The sequence below is a fragment of the Procambarus clarkii genome, chromosome 33, assembly GCF_040958095.1.
Source record: "Procambarus clarkii isolate CNS0578487 chromosome 33, FALCON_Pclarkii_2.0, whole genome shotgun sequence".
NCBI classification, from domain to species: Eukaryota; Metazoa; Arthropoda; class Malacostraca; order Decapoda; family Cambaridae; genus Procambarus; species Procambarus clarkii.
Window position 1 is genome coordinate 36,507,652 of NC_091182.1, and position 15,567 is coordinate 36,523,218.

The following is a 15,567-nucleotide window of genomic DNA, read 5'->3' on the forward strand; positions in this document are numbered from 1 at the left end:
TTAATTCCCTTTAAGAATGGAGAAAGTTGAAGCCTAGAAATGTATACCTCACTTGATGTTGTTGATAGATAATAGCAATGTGTACTTGCTAGCATTTATGATAGAGTGCAATGTTAAATAGCATTTTAAGATAATAATTTCAAGTGCTGATGTTTATTTAAAAAAAACCTCATAGTGACGTCATGTAAAAAGTGAACGCAGGTTGGTGAATCGATTCTCTCCGGACTTGCCGGTGTCTAGATCATTCACTGTGCTCTGTAAGTATTATATAATCCTTACTTATGTATATGTCAAACCCCTTATTTATTATACCTTATATCCTATAATAAAAGTGTGTAACTTTCTTTAACGTGAAAGTAATGAAATTGGTGTTTATGTTAAAAATTGTGGCGAGAGCGGCCCACCGCGCGCTAAGCCCCGCCCACCACGCGCTGGGAGAATAACATGGACGGGGCCGCGCCGGTACCGCTAGTTAGGTCTCAACCAGCGACGAGGAAGCGTGTTGTGCTCCTGACTTCTCTCGTCTGCCGTGGCTGCTCCCGACACTGCCATTAAGGTGACCCTTGAAGTTATAAACAATCTTGAGAAGTGATGGCTCCCCAAGCCCCAGATCAGGATGTTAAAGGAGAACTGTTGGAAGGGGAAGAAAATTCTCTGAACCTACCATTAGAGAAGCGAGAGATTAGTATAAGCCTCGTAAAGATTTTCCACGATCTTCGTAACCTGGACTGGTCTAAAGTTGTGTGGCGGAATGCAATATTATTCTTTTTGCTACACATTTACTCCGTGTATGGCTTATATGTGGCAGTTTTCCATGCACAGTGGAAGACTATAGGCTTCAGTTTGGTGCTATACTTCATGGCTGCCTTGGGCATCACAATGGGAGCTCACCGCCTGTGGTCTCACCGCTCCTTTAAGGCAACGCCACTACTGCGTTTCATTCTTGCAGCGTTCCAGACGCTGTCTTTCCAGAATGACATCTTTGAGTGGGCCAGAGACCACAGAGTACACCACAAGTACAGTGAAACCGACGCTGACCCCCACAATGCCCGCCGCGGCTTCTTCTTCTCCCACATGGGCTGGCTAATGTACCGCAAGCACCCCGAGGTCATCGCCAAGGGCCGCACCCTTGACTTGTCAGACCTGCAGCAGGACGCTATAGTGATGTGGCAGCGCAAGCACTACATTCCATTGGTGATCACAGCGTGCTTTGTCCTGCCAACTGTCATCCCCTGGCTCGGGTGGGGAGAAAATGCAGTCACCGCCCTGTTGGTGGCCGGCTTCCTGCGCTACTCCATCGTCCTCCACGTCACCTGGTGCGTCAACTCCCTGGCCCACTGGGTGGGCAGCAAGCCCTTCGACAGGAACATTTACCCCTCACAGAACTCTGTGGTGGCATATATGGCACTGGGCGAAGGCTGGCATAACTACCATCACGTCTTCCCATGGGACTACCGCACTGCTGAATTTGGGGGCCTGAACCACTACAACATTACGAGTTTGATGATCGACTTCTGTAGTATGATTGGCTTGGCTTATGACCGCAAGACAGTCACTCCAGCCATGATTAAGAAGCGGGCCGAGAGGACAGGCGACGGCAGCTACTAATCAGTGACCAGCAAGACGGGAGGATAAGAAAATATTCGTTTCAGACGGTAGTTCTCCCACACCCTCATGCACAATGGTCCCTACACACATCTCCCCTTATATGAAAGTAGTTTTGCAAAAAACGTATTCATGTATACGTAGACTAGAAGTCATTTTCAAACTTTCCTATATATTTATTGTTTTTCATATGTTGTCAATTTATCATAATAACAAAGTAATGATTAGTCAAATTTTCTATGACTTTTATAACAAGAGTTAGACGAGGCACACACACTGTATAGGGCAGATTATAACACAAAGCTCCATCATACTCTGCTGTGGAAGTAACCGAAATAATAACTAGTGTATTTACATGGAAATATTTAACTATCGTTATACTAGGTGAATTATGACATTTACTTCATGTGTTAGAAGGTAAGCTGTGAACACTGGTTGTCCTATTTACTCAATATGTTATATAATCTGTTGTCAATATATATATATATCGTTTGCTTTGCAAAGTTTGTGGAGATGTCAAGGAAGTTGCATTTTATTGTCAACTTGAACTATTTCGGAAATATTTAGAAAACTTTATACAGTATAATTCCGTTAAACATTCCAGGCAGCTGGCGCGCTGCAGTAGTTAAAGCAGTAACTAGTTAATTAACTAGGTAAAGACTAGCGGTTTAGCGTGTCATGTTGGAAAAATAGCCCATTTAGCAACGGGTTTTGGATATCAATTATCATTCGAAATGTTGAAAACTCTTTAACTTCAGAATTGTTGTTGTTAATATTGTTGTTGTTGGTTATAGGAAATGGGGGGGGGGGGAGTTAGGCCCACCCAGCACCTCAGAGCTCTTATGATCTATATGCAACTTTAAAGCAATTATTACGCGTCAAACAAAAGCCTAGCGCATGGACTGTGTACTTTTGTGTCTGATTTATGCGCACGTTAGTGTTTTGCACGTTTTAGGACTTAAGAATTACGTTCTGAATCGATTGCATTAAACTTGCCTAAGTTTTTGTCTGACATTATTAAAAAATAAAGTAAACACTCAATGATGATTTAACATTCAAAATAATCATGATTTGATAAACTTTAATATTTTCTCAGTATCTCATAACCGCCAACCCCCCCTAACATTTATTATAGGTAAGGCTGGCACAATATATATATATATATATATATATATATATATATATATATATATATATATATATATATATATATATATATATATATATATATATTCGTCAGCATATACAAACCAACGAGCTCTCACATGTAAACCAGATTTATCAGGAATACAGTATTGAATATTTCCGTTTTCTATACGATTTGTCGACCCTGCAGTAGTCTACGGTCTTAAATATTGGTCGTCTGATCAAACATGTTTGATCTTTCTAGTCATTGTTTAATCCCCCTCATGTTGTGGTAATTAATTAAGACATTAGTCGCCGCCACACACAAGGTAGCGTTTGCTCTCTGGCTGAAGAGGTACCTCTCCGGAGTGACTGAAGGGGTACCTCCGGAGTGACTGAAGGGGTACCTCTCCGGAGTGACTGAAGGGGTACCTCCGGAGTGACTGAAGGGGTACCTCTCCGGAGTGACTGAAGGGGTACCTCTCCGGAGTGACTGAAGGGGTACCTCCGGAGTGACTGAAGGGGTACCTCTCCGGAGTGACTGAAGGGGTACCTCCGGAGTGACTGATGATCAGTGACGCAACACTTCCGCCATTAAAGTAGCTTGGCCCTCTACCGAGTTTTTATTTATTTATTTATTTATTAATACGAGAGTTCTTACATTCAGTAAAGCCACTGGTCTCTGTCATTCATAACATATTGCGAGAACATTTTATTAAACGATATGAATGTTTCGTTGCATTATATATATTTTTATAAGTATATGAATTCTGGGAACATTATTTTGTCATTGATGTCTGGACTTCCATATAAATGTGAAAACATTTTAATAATTCATAAGAATTTTTGCATTACATATACACGTGAATTATTTTTAAATGATTTGCAACTTAATAATGTAATGTTTACTACAACCTCGAGTTGCAGTGCATGGCGAATGTTTGTAGTCTGGGACTTTCTCAGCTTCAAGATGCCCCAAGATAAATACACTTAATGACTTTGTAAAATCTTTGCATTAACTGGGTCATCCTGGCACCATTATCATCCAGTAAAACAACAGGAATTAGATGTATAGCACATTGGTATGTCACTTCATATCTTTAGCATGACACGTGAATGAGCTTAACTTGGCAACGAGAGGATTAGTTGGACTGTATGATGAGTGACGTTGCCATTGGCTTACAGCAAGTAAGGTATTCAGTCATCTTGTAAGCCTCTAAGCTGAATAAAGTTTTCGGGATATTTCCGCTTTGAATTCTGGTGAAAAAAGGTGTGTTGGGTGGTGGTCCCACACGAGTAAAGATTGAAGTCTATTGTGTAAAATACTTGTTTTACGTCGGTCAAATGACCAAGTTGAGTGTAGCCCACCGTCTTCTGTCTGTAGCCTACTGTAAGTTACACACTGTATTTGTTGTGTAGGAGATACAATACAGTTCATTGTTTTGTTCCATGTGCTGAAGATTAAGTGATGCTTAGATTGTTTACAATCATGCTTCACCACCCAATAATATGAGAAATATTAGCATAGCCCTTGTCGCTATAATTACATTTAACAGCTGAGGGAAGTATTTCAGATTGGTGGTAACTGTGCTGAGATTGTTGTGGGGACAGTGTAGGGGAACCCCTTATTATGCCACTAGTAGGTAAGGGAACCCCCTTGTTGTGCCACTAGTGGGTAGGGGGAGCCCCTTGTTATGTCACTAGTGGGGACAGTTTAGGGGGAACCCCTAGCTAAACCAGAAGTCAAGGGAACACTTGCTACACCACTGGTAGAGTGGAACACTTACTACACCATTGGTAGAGTGGAACACTTGCTACACCACTGGTAGAGTGGAAGACTTACTACACCATTGGTAGAGTGGAACACTTGCTACACCACTGGTGGAGTTGGACTCCTTGCTTCCCCATTACCCTCCTGACAGGCCCAATCTCTACAACCACTCACACCCTGCTAATTGCACTGGCTATATCTTTGCCTGTATATAATTAAAATTAATTAAAAGCAGCCAGTACACACAAATCTGTGGCAATGGTATTTCCCACTCGTGCTCACATATATATATATATATATATATATATATATATATATATATATATATATATATATATATATATATATATATATATATATATATATATATATATATAGAAGCATCATAAACTTGGGAGAGTAGTTGTTTACATACAATACATGAAAAGTTGTGTTGTTCTGTAAGTAATATTTCACATTAATTGAAGATTTTTTTTATTATTAAATTTACTGAACAGTTCCATGATCTAGCAGCTGGTAGGTTATATATTTTCTTATATATACTGTCATCATATAAGGAATTACAGAAAACAATTATATTTTGCAACAATTGGAGAAATACATATTTTTTTTCCTTGGCAGAATTTACTCATAAATAATCTGGTAATGATGTAAGGTGTAGAGGTGTGGCCACTGAGATTTGTGTCTGGTCAATATCTGTAGAGATGTGTCTGCTCAATATGTGTAGAGGTGTGAGCACCGAGATGTGTCTCATGTCAATATCTGTGTAGAGGTGTGGCCACTGAGATGTGTCTCAGGTCAATAATTCTGCAGACACGAGAGTCGTATCCGGGACCAGGGTTACCACACTATTAAAGGTTAATATAGTTAAGTAGAGAGATAAACAACTTATGAATTGTTTATATAATAATAATTAAGCAACAATAAATTATGTATAAGCATTCATATCAAAATTTGTCAACTAAATCCTTACATGGACTGTCAAGATTCACGAGGCTAACTGTATCTGTCTGTTAATGACACATCCAGCAATGGTTGTCCAGTCTGGTGTATCGTTGTTCATTCTCCATTCAACATTTTTTTTTTAACATGTCTCCTCTATGTTAATATTGCAGTAGGCCTAACACTCGGTATTAGAATCCCATTTCACTGTACCAATCAAATCCCGATTGAATTTTTCCGCACCTAAATAGGCTAGATAATTGTGTGGTGGTTTGAGTTCCTAGTGCAGGAGGCTAACATGTTTTGTTGACCCAATCGTCGCCCTGAAGACTGATGTCCTCGCTTATACCGTATTATCCCTCCCGATTCATATATAGGAGTTCCCGCATACATAAGGTTGTGTATTGATTGTATTAGCTTTGTTGTATTATACTTTAAAAGGATAAATATTCGTCTAGGGGGTTGCACCTTGCATAATTTGACGAGTCTGGTGTTGTTACCGCTGCTCTTGTGCTGCCAAGGCTGTTTTGTGAGACATTCCTCCCTGCTGGTTATATATTGTGATGTATTTCCTATTCCAGACCTATTGTATGATACAACTTCTAATTTCTGATTCTATTATATAATGTATTATGTCTCAGTCGTGTTGTAAGACAAAAAAACCTTCTGTGATATGTGCTACAATGCAACTGCTTCAGGAAAGGTTGATGAGGAGTGATGGTGTGCTAGGCTCAGCACTAGGCTCCTGTGTCCTGCTGAGGCTATGCTGATCCACACACACACACACACACACACACACACACACACACACACACACACACACACACACACACACACACACATTCCACTACAAATTACACGAGCAAATTATGCAGATGAAGAGTTGGTATCAACCAGTTGCAAGTGCCATCGCCTGTGTTGTCTCCCATTTATTATAAACGAACATTTGTTGATATTAATGGAGTTTATGACTTATAGAGAGTGTTCAGTTTACATTGTCTTTCTTAAACAGCTGGTTGGCAGGCATAAGGAAATGTTTAAACATGCAAAGATTAACTTGCAATTTTATATTTTTGATTTTTTTTAATGTACATTTCCCTTGATGTTTTCTGTGCATGAAGGTACATTGATGAAATATATTTTTCTAGGAGGTTCGAATCCAGGGTCTGAGCGTTACTGATTGGCAGATTGGCTTACTCTCTTGAAGCATTGTCACAACATTGTTGATAGTTTATTTCTATAATTGATGTCATATTTCCACTCACCTTGTTGCCAGATTACCACTATCACCCTCTTGTCAGACTTCACTCAGACGAAACAAATACGTTTTGTCAGATTTATAAACATTGCTATTGTCCGTACCAGCGAAAAGCGATGTAGTTTGTAAGAGGGCGGGTTGGTGATGTCAGCTTACCACTGTAAGAGGCCGGGTTGGTGATGTCAGTTTACCACTGTAAGAGGGCGGGTTGGTGATGTCAGCTTACCACTGTAAGAGGCCGGGTTGGTGATGTCAGTTTACCACTGTAAGAGGCCGGGTTGGTGATGTCAACTTACCACTGTAAGAGGCTGGGTTGGTGATGTCAGCTTACCACTGTAAGAGGCCGGGTTGGTGATGTCAGCTTACCACTGTCAGTTTCCACCCGCTGACATCCGGCTTCAACTCTGTAAGAATAGACAGGAAATCTGCCCTTCAGTAGCTCCACCCTGGACGTTGAGACCCATTGTTATTCAGTTATGTATTTTGTATTATATTGTAGATTGTAATATAATTTACAAAGAAGTTGATCAACTGTTGGGTAATGATATATTTAGACACTAAAGAAACTCTGACTTTGCTGTTTGACTTATGTTTACAGGGACCATCGATAGTCTTGCAATTACGCTACAATTATATGATATAAATTGGTGGCATTATAAGGGTGTCATTATAGTGTGTGTGTTGGTGAAGTATGGTGCGGTATAGTGCAGGTGTTATGAGACGAAACCTTCTCTGAAGTCATCACAATATGTTATAAGATAACCTGATAACCTGCCCGACAATGCAATTGCATGGAAGGTTAATTATTTTGTAAAGAACTTTTTTCAGAAATTGATGTAAGCCCGTTGCTCCTTAAGTGTACTTCAGACAAATTATTGCAATCAGGCAAGACGTAATAGCGTTATTTTTTGAATATGGGAGTATATATATATATATCTTTTGAATCTACATGTCTTAATAGATTAATAGTCTTCCTTGGAAAGTTATCAAAATTGTAGTCAATAAAAATGCCATGTAAAACGTTTTTTTATTCACTCTTTTTAATGAGATATTTATTCCATTGGAGGTTTTAAGTGTATGAAATATATATGTGAAAGTAGTTTTTTGGATGTACCGTCATTACGCAGGCGCAGGGAGCCGGTCGGCCGAGCGGACAGCACGCGGGACTTGTGATCCTGTGGTCCTGGGTTCGATCCCAGGCGCCGGCGAGAAACAATGGGCAGAGTTTCTTTCACCCTATGCCCCTGTTACCTAGCAGTAAAATAGGTACCTGGGTGTTAGTCAGCTGTCACGGGCTGCTTCCTGGGAATGGAGGCCTGGTCGAGGACCGGGCCGCGGGGACACTAAAAGCCCCGAAATCATCTCAAGATAACCTCAAGATAACCTGATACATACAAGGTACCTGGTGGGTGCAGTTGTGTTGCTTCAGTGACGGTACCAGGGTTGTACCTGTTATACTGAAGATACCTTTGATATGTAGTACCTTTGCTTCAGTGACGGTACCCATGGGGTGTACCACTCGCGTTATCTGGGGTGTACCTTTCACGCTGACGGTATCAGTGGTATACCTCTCGTACCGTGAAGGTACCTGGGGTGTACCTCGACTACACAGATGGAATATGGCCGTATCTTTATTAGACCGGCGGTATCTGGTGTGTACCTCTGAAGTAGACGGTGCATGGGGCTCAAAGCAGCTTTACTTAAACTCTGGTGTACCGTTGCTACACTGACGGTACTTATGGTGCACGTTTGATAAACTGACTGTACATGAGGTTTATTCCCAATACACTGAGGGTACTTGAGGTGTACCGCTGACTATACATGAGGTTTAACAATGCTTCACTGAGAGTACATAAAGTGTACCGCTGCTACACTGACAGTACTTGTGGTGTACCACTGCTACACTGACTACTTGTGGTGTACCGCTGCTACACTGACTACTTGTGGTGTACCACTGCTACACTGACAGTACTTGTGGTGTACCACTGCTACACTGACAGTACTTGTGGTGTACAGCTGCTACACTGACACTACTTGTGGTGTACCGCTGCTACACTGACTACTTGTGGTGTACCGCTGCTACACTGACTACTTGTGGTGTACCGCTGCTACACTGACACTACTTGTGGTGTACCGCTGCTACACTGACTACTTGTGGTGTACCGCTGCTACACTGACTACTTGTGGTGTACCTCTGCTACACTGACTACTTGTGGTGTACCGCTGCTACACTGACAGTACTTGTGGTGGACCGCTGCTACACTGACAGTACTTGTGGTGGACCGCTGCTACACTGACAGTACTTGTGGTGGACCGCTGCTACACTGACAGTACTTGTGGTGGACCGCTGCTACACTGACAGTACTTGTGGTGTACCACTGCTACACTGACAGTACTTGTGGTGTAACACTGCTACACTGACAGTACTTGTGGTGTACCACTGCTACACTGACAGTACTTGTGGTGGACCGCTGCTACACTGACAGTACTTGTGGTGGACCGCTGCTACACTGACAGTACTTGTGGTGGACCGCTGCTACACTGACAGTACTTGTGGTGGACCGCTGCTACACTGACAGTACTTGTGGTGTACCACTGCTACACTGACAGTACTTGTGGTGGACCGCTGCTACACTGACAGTACTTGTGGTGTACCGCTGCTACACTGACAGTAATTGTGGTGTACCACTGCTACACTGACAGTACTTGTGGTGTACCGCTGCTACACTGACAGTAATTGTGGTGTACCGCTGCTACACTGACAGTACTTGTGGTGTACCACTGCTACACTGACAGTACTTGTGGTGGACCGCTGCTACAATGACAGTACTTGTGGTGGACCGCTGCTACACTGACAGTACTTGTGGTGGACCGCTGCTACACTGACAGTACTTGTGGTGGACCGCTGCTACACTGACAGTACTTGTGGTGGACCGCTGCTACACTGACAGTACTTGTGGTGGACCGCTGCTACACTGACAGTACTTGTGGTGTACCGCTGCTACACTGACAGTACTTGTGGTGTACCACTGCTACACTGACAGTACTTGTGGTGGACCGCTGCTACACTGACAGTACTTGTGGTGAACCGCTGCTACACTGACAGTACTTGTGGTGTACCGCTGCTACACTGACAGTAATTGTGGTGTACCGCTGCTACACTGACAGTACTTGTGGTGTACCGCTGCTACACTGACAGTAATTGTGGTGTACCGCTGCTACACTGACAGTACTTGTGGTGTACCACTGCTACACTGACAGTACTTGTGGTGTACCACTGCTACACTGACAGTACAGGAGATGTACTGTCGATAAAACCAATACCATTTACTAACATTTAATACAATAGGTGGATAATGCTACCGTTTTGTATTAACAAATTAACTCACAGAAAATGAGGCACAGTGGAAGTTTCCTCGGAAGAAAACGGGGATATGATTGCCATATGTCGCCATTAAATTCACCAATATAATAATGGGAACCATTCTTAATATCTCAGGACTGAAAATATTATAATAACATTTCCCTTCAACCATCTTAATTATTAGTACTAAAATATATTAAATGTAGGCCCTCTCTCCTCTTCTTGACTTGATGAGTCGGTGGGAGTAAGGCCAGTCAGGGAAGCCGCCATTAAAACAATACAATTCTCCCTGGAGCATATCTTGCTCCTCTAATTTTCTTTGTACTCAAGTGTTATGGGAAGTAAAGTGCTCCCGTTATCAACATGATCTACGTCTACTATAAGGGAAATGTTCAAGCCAAAACCCGTTATAACCCGTTTCTGCCCGAAACGCTTTGCGTAATAGTGGCTTTAGGCATTGTATGTACTAGCTCTATCTATAAAGCCAACAAACTTTGTAAAATCTCTTTATGTATGTACCTTTACCTAAGTAAAAATTATTATTATTATTATTATAAATCCCCACATTCCTGGCCAATCGTGTAGGTAGATTAGGGTGACCCGGTAAGAATGATGCTTAGCGAGAACAAACACTAAGGGGGAGCAATAATCTCATATCTTTATTTGAATTGCTAATATTTCCTCTGATATAGGTGTCATATTTAGGGTTACTATCATTCTTGTGAGTGCCCTTTGACAGGTGTAATTGAAGAGGAAGAAGCAGAAATGCATCTACCTGGTACCCCAGTAACATATGGTTATACCAGCCTCACTCACTAGGATTATTTGGTGTGATCATCTATGTTCATAACTGGTGGACCGAACCCGTAATCATCTATATAGATAAGCTGTAGTTGTGGTCAATTAATTACTAACGTATTTAGTCATATACTGTAGTGAGTGTCTGCTAACCAATGATATATATTGATGGACTATATATAATTTAATAAACCCCCAGAATGTGCAGGAAAGAGATTTGTGGGAATTTTAAATCATTCAGTACACTTTAAACTTTATACAGTTTGCTATCGAAAAATATAAATTAATGTAAAATATAAATTACTATATAAATTTACATAAACTAAATAAATATAAATCCCACGAGTCATTTTCCCCACATGTACCACTACTACACTGACGGTGTACCGCTGCTACACTGACAGTACATGAGCTGTACCGCTGTTACACTGATGGCACTTGTGTTGTACCGCTGCTACACTGACAGTACATGAGCTGTACCGCTGTTACACTGATGGTACTTGTGTTGTACCGCTGCTACACTGACAGTACTTGTGGTGCAACATACCTCATCATCCTCTTGCATTAGTACAGAACCAGCACCCCGGTCCGAAGCATCTATATATAGTTAGAATAGCTTAGAGTAGTCAGGAATAGCTAACACTAGACCAGATGATAACATTCCGCTGAATTTAGTAAATGCATCCTGACATTTCTGAGACCATCTAAACTTTACATTTTTACACAGCAAGTTTGTCAAAGGAGCTGCATTTGCTGCAAATTTTTTACAGATCTTCGTAAAATAAGAACACATTCCTAGATATCTTTGCACCTCCTTCTTGCTAGTCAACACTGGATACTCTAATATATCATTAATTTTATTTTTGAGTGGTAACACCTTCCCATTTCCCACTTCATATCCTAAGTAACAAATACTAGCTCTAGCAAAAGTACATTTGTGTAAGTTTACAGTTAAATTAGCCTCCTTTAAGCATTTTAATAGTTAAGCTAAACCTTTCATATGGTCTTTCCAATTATTGTGATAAATTACAATATCATCCAAGTAAGCTCTACATTGTGGTATGTCTTTTAACACTTAAGTTCATATGACGCTGGAAAGTTGCTGGGGCATTTTTGAGCCCAAAAGGCATTACAGTGAATTCATACAACTAATCTCTTGTTATAAATGCACTCATCTCCCGAGCTCTTGGTGTTAAAGGAATTTGTCAGTACCCTTTTGACAAATCTAGTTTGGTCACAAACTTGGCTTTACCAATTCAATCCATGCAATCATCTAATCTAGGTATTGGAAAATTATCATCTACAGACATTACATTTAGTTGTCTGTAGTCAATGACAAACTCGTAAGTTCTATCTTTCTTTGAAACTAAAACACAAGGACCACTCCAACTGCTGCTGCAAGGTCTCACCAAACCATGCTGAAGCATGTAGTCAAATTCTTTCCGGATGAGATTCAACTTGGCAGGGTTGACTCTATATGGGTGTGACTTATCTGGTTGGTCGCCTCTCGCCTCGATATCGTGGTGAATAACTGTTGTCTGCGTGGGAATATCACCAAAGATGTCTGCATGAGAAGTCAGCAAGTGCTCCAAGTCCTGATACTGTTCTGATGACAAATGTTCCACCAACTTCTGGACATTAGACAACCTCTCCCCAATGTTAAAATAAGGTACATAAGCATTAGGTACATTATCAAAATCACATTCCCCACTATTTTCGTCCACATGGGGGGCCTCGTAGCCTGGTGGATAGCGCGCAGGACTTGTAATTCTGTGGCGCGGGTTCGATTCCCGCACGAGGCAGAAACAAATGGGCAAAGTTTCTTTCACCCTGAATGCCCCTGTTACCTAGCAGTAAATAGGTACCTGGGTGTTAGTCAGCTGTCACGGGCTGCTTCCTGGGGGTGGAGGCCTGGTCGAGGACCGGGCTGCGGGGACACTAAAAAAAAAACGAAATCATCTCAAGATAACCTCAAGATGGGTTACACTAAGCACCTGGTTGGTGTTGGTAGTTCCCTTCTGTGTTAGTCTCATTCTATTTACATGTACTTCTTGGTCCTTTCTTTTGAGATCAAGTGTCTAGATTTCATAATTGGTGGGACTGAGTTTCTTTATCACTGTATAAGGACCTTGGAACCTATACAACAATGTTGGTCCCTGTCGTGCTATTAGTACCACCACTTTATCACCTGCCTCAAAATATCGTTGCTTTGTCTTTTTATCATATTGTGCCTTCATTTTGCCTTGAGCTTTGCCTTAAGATGAATTAAGGCTTTAGCCCTGTTTTTGTTTAACTTGTCTTGCAATTTATCAATATAATTTACCTGCACAACACTTTTGGGAGTTCCAACTAACTTATCTCTTAAGATGGTTAGTGTGTTTCTCATCTCATGGCCAAAAACTAATGAGTTGGGTGAACACCCCAGGGACTCCTAATAAGTATCCCTCAGTGCCAAGAGCATCAGTGGAAGACCATCATCCCAGTCTCTGCCAGTTTCCATGCAACTGGTTCTCAGCATCTGTTTAAGGGTTTGGTGCATCCTTTCCAAAGCACCTTGGCTCTCAGGATGGTAAGTTGTGGATGTCTTATGGAGGATGCCAAACTCCTCACAAAACTGCTGAAAACCTTTGGAAGTGAAATTTGCCCCATGATCTGTCTGTATTACTTTTAGTAAACCAAAAATAGTACAAAATTTCATTATGTGCCTTACTACCACTTTCGTTGTAGCATTTCTCACAGGGAATGCCTCAGGAAAGCGTGTAGTCTGACACATCATGGTGATGATATACACATTACCACTCGTGGTTCTGGGCAATGGGCCAACTACATCAACAATAATATGGGTAAAGGGTTCCTCAGCCACCACAATTGGCTGTAAAGGAGCTTTTGGTATTACCTGGTTTGGTTTGCCAGTTTTTATACATACTGGACATTCATTACAATACTGGATGACATCTTTCTTTAATCCAGGCCAGGTAAAGTGCTTGCTTATTTTATTATATGTTTTTGCAATACCCTGATGACCGCCTATTGGTGAATCATGGGCTACACTCAGCACTTTTTCTCTATAACCCCTCGGTAGGACCACTTGATTATATTAACTACCTCCCAAGTGTGTGACACAGGTGAGCTCCTAGGTCTCCACTTCCGCATCAACACCTCTTTAGTGTAGTAATAAGTCATAGCCTCCGATTCTGCTTCTAGTTCAGTTACTGCCTTATTATGCAAGTCAGTCAACGCAGGATCAGTTCTTTGCTGATGAATAAAATTTGATTTTGATCTCAAGTCTGAAGAGCCAGAAGTGGTAACTGAACTACACTCTCCCCTTCCCCTTTTCCTACGTGGTTTGGTAGAGGTGCTCCCCATCCTGTTCCCATCTTCTTCTTCCAGCTTGGCCATAAAAGTGTCACAAAGATCCACTTTACTATTTAATTTGTTAACCTCTAATTTTGTCTCCTGACTTACATTATCGGAAGTTTGTGATATTTGAGACTGATTTTGACTGGGTCACGGCACCTGCTGGGTACATTACCTTGTCCTCAGACTCTGTCCATGCCCTAATCACCTCTGGCTTAGTTAGCATTATTGGGTGGTCATCTCTTTTAACTCGATTACCAGCAAGATCATTCCCCACAATTAAATCAATGCCAGCAACTGTAATTTAGGACTAACACCTACTAAACTTTTGCCTTTAATAAAATCACAGTCTAGGTTTACTTCCCTCAAATGTACAGTCTGGAAATCTCCTGTGATTCCCTGTATAATTATTACCTCCCCAGTCTCTGTAGACTGTATATATTGTAACACAGTCTCTAATAGTAAAGACTGGAATGCTCCTGTATCCCTCAAAATTGTAACATCATGCTACAAACCATTTGCACACTGTAATTTCCAGTTTGATATAAACTCTCCAAAATTATTTATAGCAAGTGGTTTTCTCCCCATTATTTTTGTTACACATTTGGTTTTCCTCCCATCACACACTGTGAGTGCCATAGGCCTCTTTTCTGGGTGAAGAAACCCACAACTCTTAACAACATGGCCCTTCCTATGGCAGTAGGAACACTGTTTCAACTCTGGGTGAGGCTTATTACTGGTGTGATCCTCTTTAGGTCTAACATTACTCTCTTTACCACCTGACACCTTTGTAAAAGTGTTTCCTTGACCTGCTGTTGGGTACATGTGGGACCCAAATCTGACTGAGGAGTTTACTGCTCGACCAGATCCTTGTCTATTTGATTGAATTTTATTGTTAAAAGTTACTTTATGCATCAACTCATATTCATCTGCTAATTTAGCCAACTCATAAATATCTCTGGGTAATTTCTCTGCCAAATACACAGCCACATTAGAAGGTATGCAAGATAAAAATTCTTCTTCCAATAGTAAATTTTTATGAGTCCAGGTCCCTATTTTTTCAGGATCTTACCATTTATTAAACATATTATATTTTTCTTGTGCAAATTCTACCAAAGTTTGACGTGGGTCTCGTCTCAGTTGTCTAAACTTTTGCCTGTAAGCCTCAGGAACAAGTTGATATGCAGTAAGGATGGCTGCCTTTATCGTGTTATAATCAAAATTGTCTCTCAAAGGCATAGCTGCAAATATCCTGTGCCTTTCCCACCAAATGACCTTGAAGAAAAGTTACCTATTGTGTTTCAGGCCATTTCATAATCTGTGCCAACTTTTCAAAATGAGTGAAGA

General features: G+C 41.1%; 1 protein-coding gene across 1 annotated transcript; it reads left to right on the plus strand.

Annotated features, from left to right (window-relative positions):
- Window positions 1-457: 457 nt before the first annotated feature.
- LOC123765219 (acyl-CoA Delta-9 desaturase) lies at window positions 458-7,721 on the plus strand. The gene has a single exon (XM_045753698.2). The coding sequence runs from the start codon at window positions 592-594 to the stop codon at window positions 1,606-1,608; it is 1,017 nt and encodes a 338-aa protein (XP_045609654.2). The 5' UTR covers window positions 458-591; the 3' UTR covers window positions 1,609-7,721.
- The last annotated feature ends 7,846 nt before the right edge of the window (window positions 7,722-15,567 follow it).